Source organism: Triticum dicoccoides, chromosome 2A (assembly GCF_002162155.2).
Source record: "Triticum dicoccoides isolate Atlit2015 ecotype Zavitan chromosome 2A, WEW_v2.0, whole genome shotgun sequence".
NCBI classification, from domain to species: Eukaryota; Viridiplantae; Streptophyta; class Magnoliopsida; order Poales; family Poaceae; genus Triticum; species Triticum dicoccoides.
Window position 1 is genome coordinate 722,051,550 of NC_041382.1, and position 13,135 is coordinate 722,064,684.

General features: G+C 51.3%; 2 protein-coding genes across 3 annotated transcripts; both read left to right on the forward strand.

Annotated features, from left to right (window-relative positions):
- The first annotated feature begins 765 nt into the window (after positions 1-765).
- On the forward strand, positions 766-2,743 carry LOC119356614 (anthocyanidin reductase ((2S)-flavan-3-ol-forming)-like). Of its 2 annotated transcripts, none has more exons than XM_037623601.1 (6): positions 766-1,138; positions 1,279-1,445; positions 1,570-1,770; positions 1,856-2,015; positions 2,088-2,304; positions 2,407-2,743. In XM_037623601.1, exons 1-6 carry the CDS (start codon positions 1,003-1,005, stop codon positions 2,552-2,554), a joined length of 1,029 nt encoding a protein of 342 aa, XP_037479498.1. In that variant the 5' UTR covers positions 766-1,002; the 3' UTR covers positions 2,555-2,743. The 2 variants fall into 2 exon arrangements, with proteins under 2 accessions (XP_037479498.1, XP_037479499.1); XM_037623602.1 differs by having other exon boundaries at positions 1,015-1,138; positions 1,221-1,445.
- A 1,390-nt stretch (positions 2,744-4,133) lies between these two features.
- On the forward strand, positions 4,134-5,839 carry LOC119356615 (anthocyanidin reductase ((2S)-flavan-3-ol-forming)-like). Its single transcript, XM_037623603.1, has 5 exons — positions 4,134-4,316; positions 4,406-4,572; positions 4,694-4,894; positions 5,034-5,410; positions 5,497-5,839. The coding sequence occupies exons 1-5, from the start codon at positions 4,199-4,201 to the stop codon at positions 5,642-5,644; spliced, it is 1,011 nt and encodes a 336-aa protein (XP_037479500.1). The 5' UTR covers positions 4,134-4,198; the 3' UTR covers positions 5,645-5,839.
- Positions 5,840-13,135: the final 7,296 nt, after the last annotated feature.

Here is a 13,135-nt window from a genome sequence, read left to right on the forward strand (position 1 = left end):
GCGCACATCGCTGAGCGACGCCCGGTAAGTGCAGGTGGCGGTGGGGCTGCCATCCTTCCTAGCGGTCCCCTTCAGTGCGGGATGCAGAGGCCCTTGGGGGTGCGGCGTTTGAACAGGGCGCGTGACAGTATCATGGTCGGCGGTCGCTGATGCAGGCGGCAGTGATTGCTGCATTGGCTGCGAGGCCTCGCCCAGTCGTGGAGTGGCGGGGGCGGCGAGCGGCTAGTGCAGGCGTTCATGGCGGCGGGCGGATCTGACGTTGCGGTGAGGCAGGGCATCGTTGGCGGGGTTCGGCTCCTGGCTCTGCGCGGGTCGGCTGCCGTTGTAGCTCCGGTGGCAATGGTGGCTGGTGGGCATTAGGGCGGCGTCCTTGGATGGCGCGGGTTGGTGGCGGTGCGTGCCAGCCGGATTTGGCGTTTTCTGGTAGGCGATGCGGCTTGGGGCACTGGCCCGGCGTGGCTGCTGCTTCGATTGTGGGCGGCGGCGACGAGGCCCTCTCGGAGTGGCGGCTTCCATTCGCCAGGTCAGCATCACGGCTACAGGCGGTTTGAGGGGCGGTGTTGGAGATGCCTTTATAAAACACAAATATGACATACTTTTCACAAATGTTGAGAAAATATATAAATGTCTCTCGGTAACGCACGAGGCAATTTCCAAAAAGAACACTACTCCTACAGAATAGGCTATGCAGTGCACGAGAGGAATCATTCATGGAGCAGGTGGTGTCTCTGTATCTGTGTGGTGCTGCCGATGGTGCTTGCCATCTGCCACGGCCCCATCCCAAACCCAAACCTACCTGTACCGACACCAACCTGCTTTCCTCTTCGAGTGCTCTCGCTCACGAACCCCACCGATCATCCACCACCTACCAAATGCAGTCGCTGGCGTTTACCTGACAGACAGACAGCCACGAGTGGGCGCACACAAGCACCACTCCACCAGAGGGACGGAGAACTCCGGCGCTCGAGCTGCCACAGCAAGTAGCAGCGGCCGGCGGCCGATATGGCGTCCGCGGCAGGCGACGGGACGAGGCGGAAGACGGCGTGCGTCACCGGAGGGAACGGCTACATCGCGTCGGCGCTGGTCAAGACGCTGCTGGAGAAAGGGTACGCCGTGAAGACCACCGTCAGAAACCCCGGTAATTTAGATTGGTTCTTCACTTCTTCTCCTCAGTGTCGATCTGAGCTCGAGCCTGATCTGTCATGGTGCCAAGAATTTAGAGTGGTTTCATTAGTCTCGGAGGGTGACATGCACTGTGATCTGATCAACGGATTCCAGATGACATGGAGAAGAACTCGCATCTCAAGGATCTGCAGGCGCTCGGCCCCTTGGAGGTCCTCCGTGCAGACCTCGTCGAAGAGGGCAGCTTCGACGGCGCCGTCGCCGGCTGCGACTACGCCTTCCTCGTCGCCGCTCCGGTGAACCTCTACGCAGAGGACCCTGAGGTGAACGGCACCAACCACCACACTCACTGTCGTTTTGTCATCAGTTCGTCAAGTGCACCTGTACACGGCGCGCATTATTCAGGCTGTCGGCACACTGCTTTTTTAATTCGTCCCGCGATGGCAGAGAGACGTGATCGAGCCGGCCGTGCACGGAACCCTCAACGTGTTGAGGTCGTGCGTGAGAGCGGGCACGGTGAGGCGCGTGGTCCTGACATCGTCGGCGGCCGCCGTCTCCAGCCGGCCGCTGGAGGGCGACGGCCATGTCCTGGACGAGGATTCCTGGTCCGACGTCGAGTTTCTTAGATCGACAAAGACCGGTGCTTGGGTACGCGTTTTGAGTATTTTCAACAATCTGTTGAATCATTTCATTGACCGACGCAACAATGACGCTCACCGCCGTGCTCGCGCAGGCGTACCCTGTGTCCAAGGTGCTTCTGGAGAAGGCGGCGTGCGCGTTCGCGCTGGAGCATGGCATCAGCCTGGTCACTGTGTGCCCCGTCGTCACGGTGGGCGCGGCGCCCGCGGCGAAGGTCAACACCAGCGTGCCCGACATCCTCTCCCTGCTGTCCGGTGAGGCCTGAAATTAAACAACATGTCAGACTGGTACATGCGCGTTACATGGCGTGGGTGCAATGGTGTCAGGCGATGATGCGAGGATCAGCAAACTTGAGTTCATCGAGAGGGTGACCGGCGCGATCCCGATGGTCCACATCGACGACCTCTGCCGCGCCGAGCTGTTCCTCGCCGAGGAAAAGGCGGCGTCGGGGCGGTACAACTGCGGCAGCGTCAACACCACCGTCGTGGGGCTCGCCCGCTTCCTGGCGGCCAAGTACCCGCAATACAGTGTCAAGACCGACCGGTACGTACGAACGCCTCGTCAAGATCTCTGTAGCCATGGCGAGCTCCGACGTTCGTGCATCGGGGATGCGTATGTAATGGTCGATTTGTTTGTTTGTTTCAGGTACGCCGGTCTCACCGAGAAGCCGAGAGTCTGCATTTCGTCGGCGAAGCTCGTCGGGGAAGGGTTTGAGTTCATGTATAAGACCCTGGACGAGATATACGACGACGTCGTCGAGTACGGTAGGGCCTTGGGAATCCTTCCGTGCTAGTATGATGGATGATCTTAGAATCAAACGACGCGCTTGCATGGAAAACAGGCTTAGCCTCCTTTTTCTTACTGGATAATAAGCTTAGCCTCCTATAAAAGTATATGATGAAATGTGGGTGTTAGTTCATATGAAAAGGATTTGTAAAACATTATGGAAAGTGATATATGGAATTATGAAGGTTCTCTAGAATGCTTGCGATTTGCTCGTTACGTTCTCTGAACAATGGTTCGGATGAAAGACCGACACCGTCAGGATCCAAGAATATCAATGGTTCAGATGAAAGACCAATGCCGACTGGCCAAGAATATCTGTTGGAGATACACCTCCACACACTTTCCGCTGAAGCACCGCCGGAGCGAAGATAGGACCAGAAATACTTTATTTTAACTATATAGGAGTTGCCGCCTGGCCAAGACACCAGAACTACCTAAAACAAGGATGGGATCCCGGGCACGACTATGTATCTCTTGCTGCGACAGAGAGCACAATGTCATCTGCAGTACTCCATAATGGGCCGGCCCAGCGATCAAGAGGAGCACTGGCACCCTAGCCTTTTTTCTTTAATTAATTTTATTTATATTTTTCAAATGGGAATTAATTTTCTATAAATTTTACAAATGTTCACCACACGTTCCAAAATGTTAACGCCGTGCTCAAAAGTGTTTCGCAACTTTTTAAGATTGGTAGAAAAATGATTGTGACAACTAAAAAATGTTCCTGCATTTCAAAAACAAAATGTGATTTTTTTTTCAAAATATGTATACAATGTATAAAAATGTTTGCATGATGCAAAAGAATATTTTCCACCATAAGAGAAAATGTTAATAGTATTTTAAACATATGTATGTGAGAACTTTAGAATTTTTCTATAAAATGTAAAGTAATGTTTGCATAGTATAATTGTTTTTCTTAGCATTCAAAAACTTAACGTGATATTAAAAAATATCGTCGTATTTCAAAAAATGTTCCTTACTAATAAAACGTTTATAACAATGTAAAAAAGTACACATGGTTTAACAAAATAGTTTCATACCAATTAAGAAAATATTCAACATGTACCTGAGAAAAGGTTTAACATTTATCAAAAAGATATCCAAAACATGTATTCACAAAAATATACATCATGTATTTTGAAAAATGTTCAACGTGTATAAAAATGTTCCACATGTATATAAAAATGTACAATGTGTTTTGAGAAAAGTAGACATGTGTTGAAGAAAACTAGGTAAAAGGAACAAAAGAAAAAGAAAAAGGAAACGGTTGAGAAGGATCGATCATTGACCTCTCGATTCTTCCCCAACGCCAACAGAGAAGGAATGTGGTTTCTCCTCCTGATTCCGTTAGCTCTGGTCATCACGACCTGCGTGGCCAATTCGCTTTTGATCGGCAGCGCCTCATGTAGACTTTGGAGATACTATAAGAGAAAACCGTATGGTCGTCTTCGGCATTCTTTTGTTGCTGCCACCGCACCGCTGGTCATCGATCACGACTTGCGTGGCGACCAAAGCAGCAGCCACCAACATCTGTGCATAAATGCACGCACGTCCGTACTTGAGTTGCCTCTCAGCAGCCAGAGAAACAGAGGCCTGTGCTAGAGCTATTGCCAGGAGAAGAGAGCTCAGCTCGGTAGTGATCATCGGCGATATGGCGACGAGGAGGAAGACGGCGTGCGTCACCGGCGGCAGCGGGTACATCGCGTCGGAGCTGGTGAAGATGCTGCTGGAGAAGGGGTACGCCGTCAAGACCACCGTCAGAAACCCCGGTAATTTGATTACGTCTTTGTTTGCCTCCGGTTAAGAATGAGGGGTTTGCTCTCTGAATGAACCCGACCATGGCGTTTTGGGTTGGCAGATGACGCGGAGAAGAACGCGCATCTCAAGGCCTTGGCAGCGCTCGGCTCCTTGGAGGTCTTCCGCGCCGATCTGAACGAGGAGGGCAGCTTCGACCACGCCGTCGCCGGCTGCGACTACGCCTTCCTCGTCGCCGCTCCGGTGAGCCTCATGCCAGAGAACCCTGAGGTGAGCGACAACCACCAAACTCACACACTCTTCCGGCTGTCATCACTGACTCACTCTCTGATCCCTGAAACTATCAACTGTCCAAATCGCGCACTGCCTCTAATTCAACTGGCGATCGCAGAAAGACGTGATCGAGCCGGCCGTCCACGGGACCCTGAACGTGATGAGGTCGTGCGTGAGAGCGGGGACGGTGAAGCGAGTGGTCCTCACATCGTCGGTGGCGGCGGTGTCCAGCCGGCCGCTGGAAGGCGACGGCCATGTCCTTGACGAGGAATCCTGGTCCGACGTGGAGTTCCTCAGATCAACAAAGACCGGTCCCTGGGTACACACACACACACACACACACAACACACACACACACACACACACACACACACACACATATATATATATATGCACTCTCGATCTGTTGAATCATTTCATTGAGAGATGAGACGGTGATGCATGCTCGCGTCGCGCAGGCGTACTCCGTCTCGAAGGTGCTTGTGGAGAAGGCGGCGATGGCGTTCGCGGAGGACAAGGGCATCAGCCTGGTCACCGTGTGCCCGGCCGTCACGGTGGGCGAGGCGCCGGCGGCGAACGACCTCACCAGCGTCAGCATCATCCTCTCCCTGCTGTCCGGGGATGATGCGTATGCCGGCGCCCTGGAGCACATCGAGAGGGCGACGGGCTCGATCCCGATTCTGCACATCGAGGACCTCTGCCGAGCGGAGATGTTCGTGGCCGAGGAGGAGGCCGCGTCGGGGCGGTACATCGTCTGCGGCCTCAACCCCACCGCCGTCGAGATTGCCCGCTTCTTGGCTGCCAACTACCCGCAGTACAAGGTCAATACAGATAGGTACGAATGGCGAGTTTGTTCTGAAGCTCGTCAATTGCCATTGCCAATGTATACGTAAGTGTTTTGTTTTGATTGCTTATCTTCAGGTTCAGAGATCTCCCTGAGAAGCCGAGAGTCTGCATTTCGTCGGCGAAGCTCGTCAAGGAAGGGTTTGAGTACAAGTACAAGAACCTGGACGGAATATATGGCAGCGTCGTCAAGTATGGAAGGGCCTTGGGAATCCTTCCCTACTAAGAAGTATGATCGATCTTAGAATCAGACGATGCGCTTGGAAGCAAAATAAGCCTTTTAGTCTCCTGAAGTACACAAATGATGAAATGTGGGTGTTCAGTTCATATGAAAAATGTATTATAAAATGTACTGTAGTACTTGTATGGAAAGTGATAGTTGTGTCTGATGAGAGCATGCTCAGTCATGGTGAAAAAAGCCATAGTCGTGCACGTAGATGAACCGCCATTAAAATCTCCCCCAACGCAGAAGAAGCCTTCTTGTTTTCCTCCTTTTCTCTCTCTCTCTTGATTTTTGAATTACTTTTTCCTCACCAGCTGACCTACTTTAGTGGCCAAAATCACTGTTTCAATCTCGTGGCCAAAGATTAGCATATGATTTGACCCATGTTTAAAAGTATAGCACGATCTGACCCTTTAGTGTACCGCCCTACACAGCAACGGTAGGGCTACCCGGACTAACGTCGGGGTCTACCATCTGGGCTATCGCCGGGGTCAACGGTGATAAATCCCAGTCAACGCTTGCTAACCATGCCGACATGGCAGATGGCAAAATGGCTACTGCTAAATGTGGTTGTGGTAGACCAGTTACCATATCGTCAGGGTCTTTGCCGGTATACCCCTCAAAGGGTAAAGGCGCGTTGGAGTTATGGGGTGGGTCACACACCCACGTGCTGCACCCTAGTCGAACAGGACGAACAGAGGAGGCTCCTCTCTCCTCTTCTTTAATCCCCTCAGACCCCCGCTTCAAACAATTCATCTTTTTTGTGAGTCTTGCCTCCCATGCCTAAGTAAAGTAAATCTCCTCAAAAAAAAATTGGTCGATTCTTTCTATTTTTTGTGCATTTTTTAGCAATATGTGATACCCTAATTATTGGTGAATATTGTTATTTCAGTCATGGTGAAAAAAGCCATAATCATGCACACATAGATAAACCGCCAATAAAATCCCCCACAATGCACAAGAAGGCTTCTTGTTTTCCTCTCTTTCCCTCTCTTGAATTGCTTTTCCCTCACCTTTAGTGGCCAAAATCACTGTTTCAGCCTCGTGACCAAAGATTAGCATATGATTTGACCCCTATTTGAAAGTATAGCACGATCTGACCCTCCGGTCTACCGCCCTACACGACAATGGTAGGCTACACGGGCTATTGCCGGGGTCAACGATGATAAATCCCAGTCAACGCTTGCTGACCATACCAGCATGGCAAATGGTAAAATGGCTACCGCTAAATGTGGCGGTGGTAGACCATTTACCCTACCGTCAGGGTCTTGGCGGTATACCCCTCAAAGGGTAAAGGCACATTGGAGTCATGCGGTGGGTCACCCACCCACGTGCTGCACCCTAGTCGAATAGGACGAACAGAGGAGGCTCCTCTCTCCTCTTCTTTAGGGCCAGTTTGGTTGGCGTCCACACCGCTACGTGCCTGGCATGGATGGTGCCTGGAGTTAGCCTCGTAGTTGTTTGGTTTGTGTCGTGAGAAAAAAATGCTTTCTTGGCCTGGCTACCCCTCCCTTGTGATTAGCCTGGTGAAGTAAATAAAATAGGATCCTTAGCCAAGGCAAGGTTATTAGCCTGGCCGAGGCGAGTGGAACTGGACGCCTGGACAGCTGCCTGATATGCAAATTTGTGATTCTGTCCAAACAGCAGAAGGTAAATATGATGTGACATATTCTAATACTCTAACCAGGCATGGCACAAACCAAACAATACTAGCCTGGCCAGGCAAAAAGGTAGCACATTCCCAGGCCAGTTCCAGGCACTCAGTTTTCTTAGGCACATTGTGGTGGACACGAACCAAACACATTCTTAATCCCCCTCAGCCCCCTCAAACAATTCATTTTTTGTGTGAATCTTGCTTCCCATGCCTAAGTAAAGTAAATCTCCTCCAATTTTTTAGTTGATTCTTCCTATTTTGTGTGCATTTTCTAGCAATACGTGATGCCCTAATTATTGGTGAATATTGTTATTTCAGTCATGGTGAAAAAAGTCGTAATCGTGCACACATAGATAAACCGCCATTAAAATCCCCCACAATGCATAAGAAGGCTTCTTGTTTTCCTCTCTTTCCCTCTCTTGAATTGCTTTTCCCTCACCTTTAGTAGCCAAAATCATTGTTTCAACCCCGTGACCAATTATTTGGGCTGGAGGTGAGGATGGATGGTCGGCGCTCGGCGGGTGGCCTGGTGGGGCCTGGTAGCGGTGGGGTGGTCCGTTTCTAGTGGCGGTTACTGAAGGCGACGGCGAGTCCCACGAGCAGGCTGGTGGCGGTGCTTCGATGGCTCGGCCAAGATGGAGTCTTGGCGAGCAGCGAGCGGCTGGTCAATCCTGCGCGGCGTGGCGAGCGGTGTTGCTCTTCTGCTAGTGTCGCCTGGGTTCTTCCGTGGAGAGGCATGTTCAGTCAGATGCATGGCTGTCCCTTGGTGGGTGACAACTTTTGCAGGCGTCCGGGACCTGGCTGGAGGAGCTGGTTGGCTGCGGGTCCTCGCACAGGTTGGGAGTTGGTGGTGTGGCTGTGGTTACCCTACCGGGCGGGCTGTCGTTGGTCCTCGGCTTTGCAGCTACGTCGGCAAGTGCTGCGGTGGCGGCGGTGTGAGATTTTCTTGGACAGTTCCTTCAATTCCATGGAGGTGTGGAGATGGGCTACACGCAGATGAAAATCTTGCACGGCGTCTGCCGGGCCAGCGATGATGGCACCCGCGTATGTCATTCTTCACCTTGGAGGCATTGTCGAGCGTGTTCACCTTTCCTCTCGCGCCCTTGGAATTGGTGGGTGTCTTCGGGCGAAAGCCTCGATTCGGCTCTTGGATCGGCACAATGGTGGCGTCCTCGACGTCGCTCCTCTGTTGGGAGCATTTTGTTTGGAGACATGCTGGCTCCTTGTTACTCTCGTTCGGTGTTCGCCGCTGTCCTCGGTTGATCCTCCGTGGCGCAATGTACGCTCGTCGTCAGTATGTCCAACATGGTGGCTTCCCGAAGCAGATCGAGTCCTGCCATCCATCTGCCACTTTCTCTTAGGCGCTTCGGGTGGATGGTGCATCGGCAAGTGAAGTTCTGCGGCAGTTGGTGGTCTTGGAGTTTTCCGGCGTCGGTCGAGACGCAGTTCTGTGTATCACTCCGGGATAGGCTCTTTTGCGTTGTAACTTGCTTAGTATGGTGTTTGTCCTTGGTCGTGTCGGGTGTGGTGTTTGTGTTGCATTCGTTGTTCGCATCGAGTGATAGCTTTCTTGTAACTATTACTCTACCTTCTATAAAGCTATGGTACGCCTAGGCATACTCTCAAAAAAAATTATGAACGTTCTCTGAATAATGGTTGTGTCTGATGAGAGCATGCTCAGTCATTGTGAAAAAAGCCGTAATCGTGCACACGTAGATAAAACCGCAATTGAAAATCTCCCACAGTGTAGAAGAAGGCATCTTGTTTTTCTATCTTTCTCTCTCTTGAATTACTTTTCCCTCACCTTTAGTGGCCAAAATCACTGTTTCAATCCCGTGGCCAACGTTTAGCATATGATTTGTCCCATGTTTAAAAGTATAGTTTTGATCCGACTGTGACACCCGGATAATTAAGCTACAATAACCCTCTATAAATGTTGCCACGTTATCTCGATTACTGTTGCTAATCTTGCGTTAGTTCGAAACCGATTCAAATTCAAATTCAAAATCAAGCAAATAATAATTTTTTTAAACATTAAAACTAAAATGTTCGGAGTGAGCCAAATAAATCCTAACTAATAATGGTGGAGAAACCAAAAATTTTAAAAGTATCTGAATGCACTAAAATAAATAAAACAGTGGTTGGAACAATAACTTAATTTTTTATTTTTATTAATAAATAATACAAGTACTTTACTTTTGTCCCAAACTTTTTGCGAGAACAATCGATTTTACAAATCAAATTTAGGAGTGGGTTTCACTTTTTGTAAAACTATAAACTATCAAATAAGTAAAAGAAAACAAAGACAAGAAAATAATACGAAAAGAAATTAGAAAATAGAAAAGAGTAAAAAGAAAAACAAATAAAAGGGAAACCCCCTGCTCTCCCTGGGCCCTGGCCTAGATGTCCAACGGCCCAGCCAACCACGGCCCACTCCCCGCACCCCTGGCCTACAAGGCCTCCCACACCCCACACGAAACCCTAATCCACACCCCCACTCCCCCCACTCGTTCGCTCTCCCCTCCTCCCCCCTCCCGATCTAGTTCTGGATCGGGATCGAGCCCGGCGGCCACCGCGCCACTCGGCGTCACTGGGCCCCGCCGTCGCCGGTGCACCACCACCACCCGGACCTTGTCGCCTTCTCCCTTGCGTCGTCGTCGTCCCCGACATCCTCCCCGCGCCCCACTGCCTTATTCCTACGTCCCTCGTGAGCTTCCCCCACTCTCCCTCGCGCGCTCGTCGGCTCGCGCCGCCCGCACCCCGCCCCGTCTCGTTGTGCTGCAAATCGCGGTCGTGCTCGCCGCACGACCTGCCTATTCGCGCACCTGGACCACCCCGCACCCACAGCTCCGCTCGCCGGGTTGTCGCTGCTGCCCTCGCACCTCACCGCGCAGCTTCCTGCCTCGCCCCGCAACCGCTGCTGGCCCCTCCGCACACGCTCGCGCAGGCCTGCGTGCCTCCGCTCGCCGACCACGCCTCCATCCCAGTCTCCGCGCGCGCCTTGCCTCGCCGTTGCCGCGTCGCTTGCCGTGGCCCCGATCGCGCCCTCCTGCTGCAGCTCACGCATGCCCGCGCCTTCACCTCCCCTTGCCCCTGCTCCCTGTCCTCGCTACGTTACCCATAGCTCGCGCGCGCCGTCCAATGCGGCCCTCCGCTCTCACGCTGAGCTCCGGCCGCCCCCGAGCCCTGCTGCTTGCTGCGCCCTGCTACCGCCGCCTGGTTCCGCTCCGCCCCGCTACCGCCGCCTGGTCTGCTCGTTGCCGCCAGGTCCGGTTCCCGTCTCTGGCCGCGTCCTTGGCCGCCCCCTCCTCCCCGCCTCTTCCACCGCCGCCTCGCGCCGGCGCTGCTGCGCTGCGGCCTCGATCTGCTGCCGCGCCCCGATAGCCTTGCCCCACCGCGCTCCATCGGGCACGAGCGCCCGCAACCAGCGCCCGCCCCGTTAACCGCTGCCCGAATCCACTATGGCCCCTATGGGCCTATGACAAAGGGGCCCACCCCCATAATGTTTTTATAATTTTTTTTAAAAAATTATTAAATTAATTAAAACAATAGTAATTAATTAAGTTAATTAATCATAACTAGATTAATCTAATCACTAATTAACCTAATTAACTGTTAGTTAATTAAACAGTGTATGATAGTGGGACCCACACGTCAGTTTGACCCAGTCAACACCCTGTTGACTGCTGACATCATGCTGACGTCAGCAAACACTATTCTGGATAATATTGATTTAAAATAATTAAATAAATCCTAAAAATGATTTAAATCTTTTAAAATTAATATAAAATAAACCGTAGCTCGGATGGAACTTTGTATATGAAAGTTGCTCAAAACGATGAGACGAATCCGGTTACGCAACCCGCTTGTCCGCCACACCTCCCTAGCATAGAGAACACACAACTTTTTCTCTCTGGTTCATATGTCCGAAAACGTGAAACATCGGAAATACTTTTCCGGATGTTTCCCCCTTCGCCGGTATCACCTCCTACCGCGTTAGGGCACACCTAACAACGCTCATTGTCATATCATGCATCGTCATGCTTATGTTTGCATTATATTTATTGTTTCTTCCCACTCTTCTCTCGCTAGACACCGAGACTGACGGCGTTGCTGGTGCCCCGACAGACTATGTTGTTGACGACCCCTACTTACCAGAGCAACCAGGCAAGCCCCCCCCCCCCTTGATCACCAGATATCGCCTATTCTCCTCTCTACTGCTTGCATTAGAGTAGTGTAGCATGTTACTGCTTTCTGTTAATCCTATCCTGATGCATAGCATGTCATTGTTGCTACAGTTATTGATACCTTACCTGCAATCCTAATTGCTTAGTATAGGATGCTAGTTTATCATCAGTGACCCTACATTCTTGTCTGTCTGCCATGCTATACTATTGAGTCGTGATCACTCGGGTGGTGATCGCGGGTATATACTTATACATATTATATGATACTTATGGTGACTAAAGACGGGTCAGCTCGAAGAGTACCCGCGAGTGATACACGGATTGGGTCCAAAAGGACATTTGTCCCGACGGCCCTCTGAGTGGATCTTTGTGGCGGAGCGACAAGGTAGGTTGAGACCACCTAGGAGAGAGGTGGACCTGGCCCTGGTCGGCGTCCGCGGTTGTTTCAAAATAACATGCTTAACGAGATATGGGTATTTGATCTGAGTCTGGCCATTGGCATATACGCACTAACCAACTACGCGAGAACAGTTATGGGCACTCGACATCGTGGTATCAGCCGAAGCCTTCTTGACGTCAGCGACTGGGCGTCGCGTGCTGGGTTGGATTGGAACGCCTGCTCTTGTATAAGGGAGGCTAGGTCTTCTCGCCGGCCGTGTTCGCAACGTGCAGGTGTGCAATGGGCGATGGGCCCAGACCCCTGCGCCATAGGATTTAGACCGGCGTGCTGACCTCTTTGTTGTGCCTAGGTATGGCTGCGACGTGTTGATCTTCCGAGGCTGGGCATGACCTAGGAAAGTGTGTCCGGTCAAAGGGGATCGAGCGTGTTGGGAAATGTGGTGCACCCCTGCAGGGAAGTTTATCTGTTCGAATAGCTGTGTCCCTCGGTAAAAGGACGACCCGGAGTTGTACCTTGACCTTATGACAACTAGAACCGGATACGTAATAAAATACACCCTTCCAAGTGCCAGATACAACCCGGTGATCGCTCTCTCACAGGGCGACGAGGGGAGGATCGTCGGGTAGGATTATGCTATGCGATGATACTTGGTGAACTTACCATCTACTCTCTTCTTCTGCTGCAAGTTGGAGGTTGCCAGAAGTGTAGTCTTTGATAGGACTAGCTATCCCCCTCTTATTCCGGCATTCTGCAGTTCAGTCCACATATGCTACCCCTTTTCCATTTGATACCAATCCATACATATGTAGTGTAGCTCCTTGCTTGCAAGTACTTTGGATGAGTACTCACGGTTGCTTTGCTCCCCCCTTTTCCCCTTTCTATACCCGTTTGTTGCGACCACACGATGGAGTCCAGGAGCTAGACGATGGAGTCCAGGAGCTAGACGCCACCGTCGATGATGACTCCTACTACTTTGGAGGTGCCTACTACTACGTGCAGGCCGTTAACGACGACCAGGAGTAGTTTAGGAGGATCCCAGGCAGGAGGCCTGCGCCTCTTTTGTTCTGTATCCCTAGTTTGTGCTAGCCTTCTTAAGGCAAACTTCTTTAACTTATGTCTGTACTCAGATATTGTTGCTTCCGCTGACTCATCTATGATCGAGCTCTTGTATTCGAGCCCTCGAGCTGGCTTGTAATATGATATTTGTATGACTTATTTTATTTATAGAGTTGTGTTGTGATATCTTCCCGTGA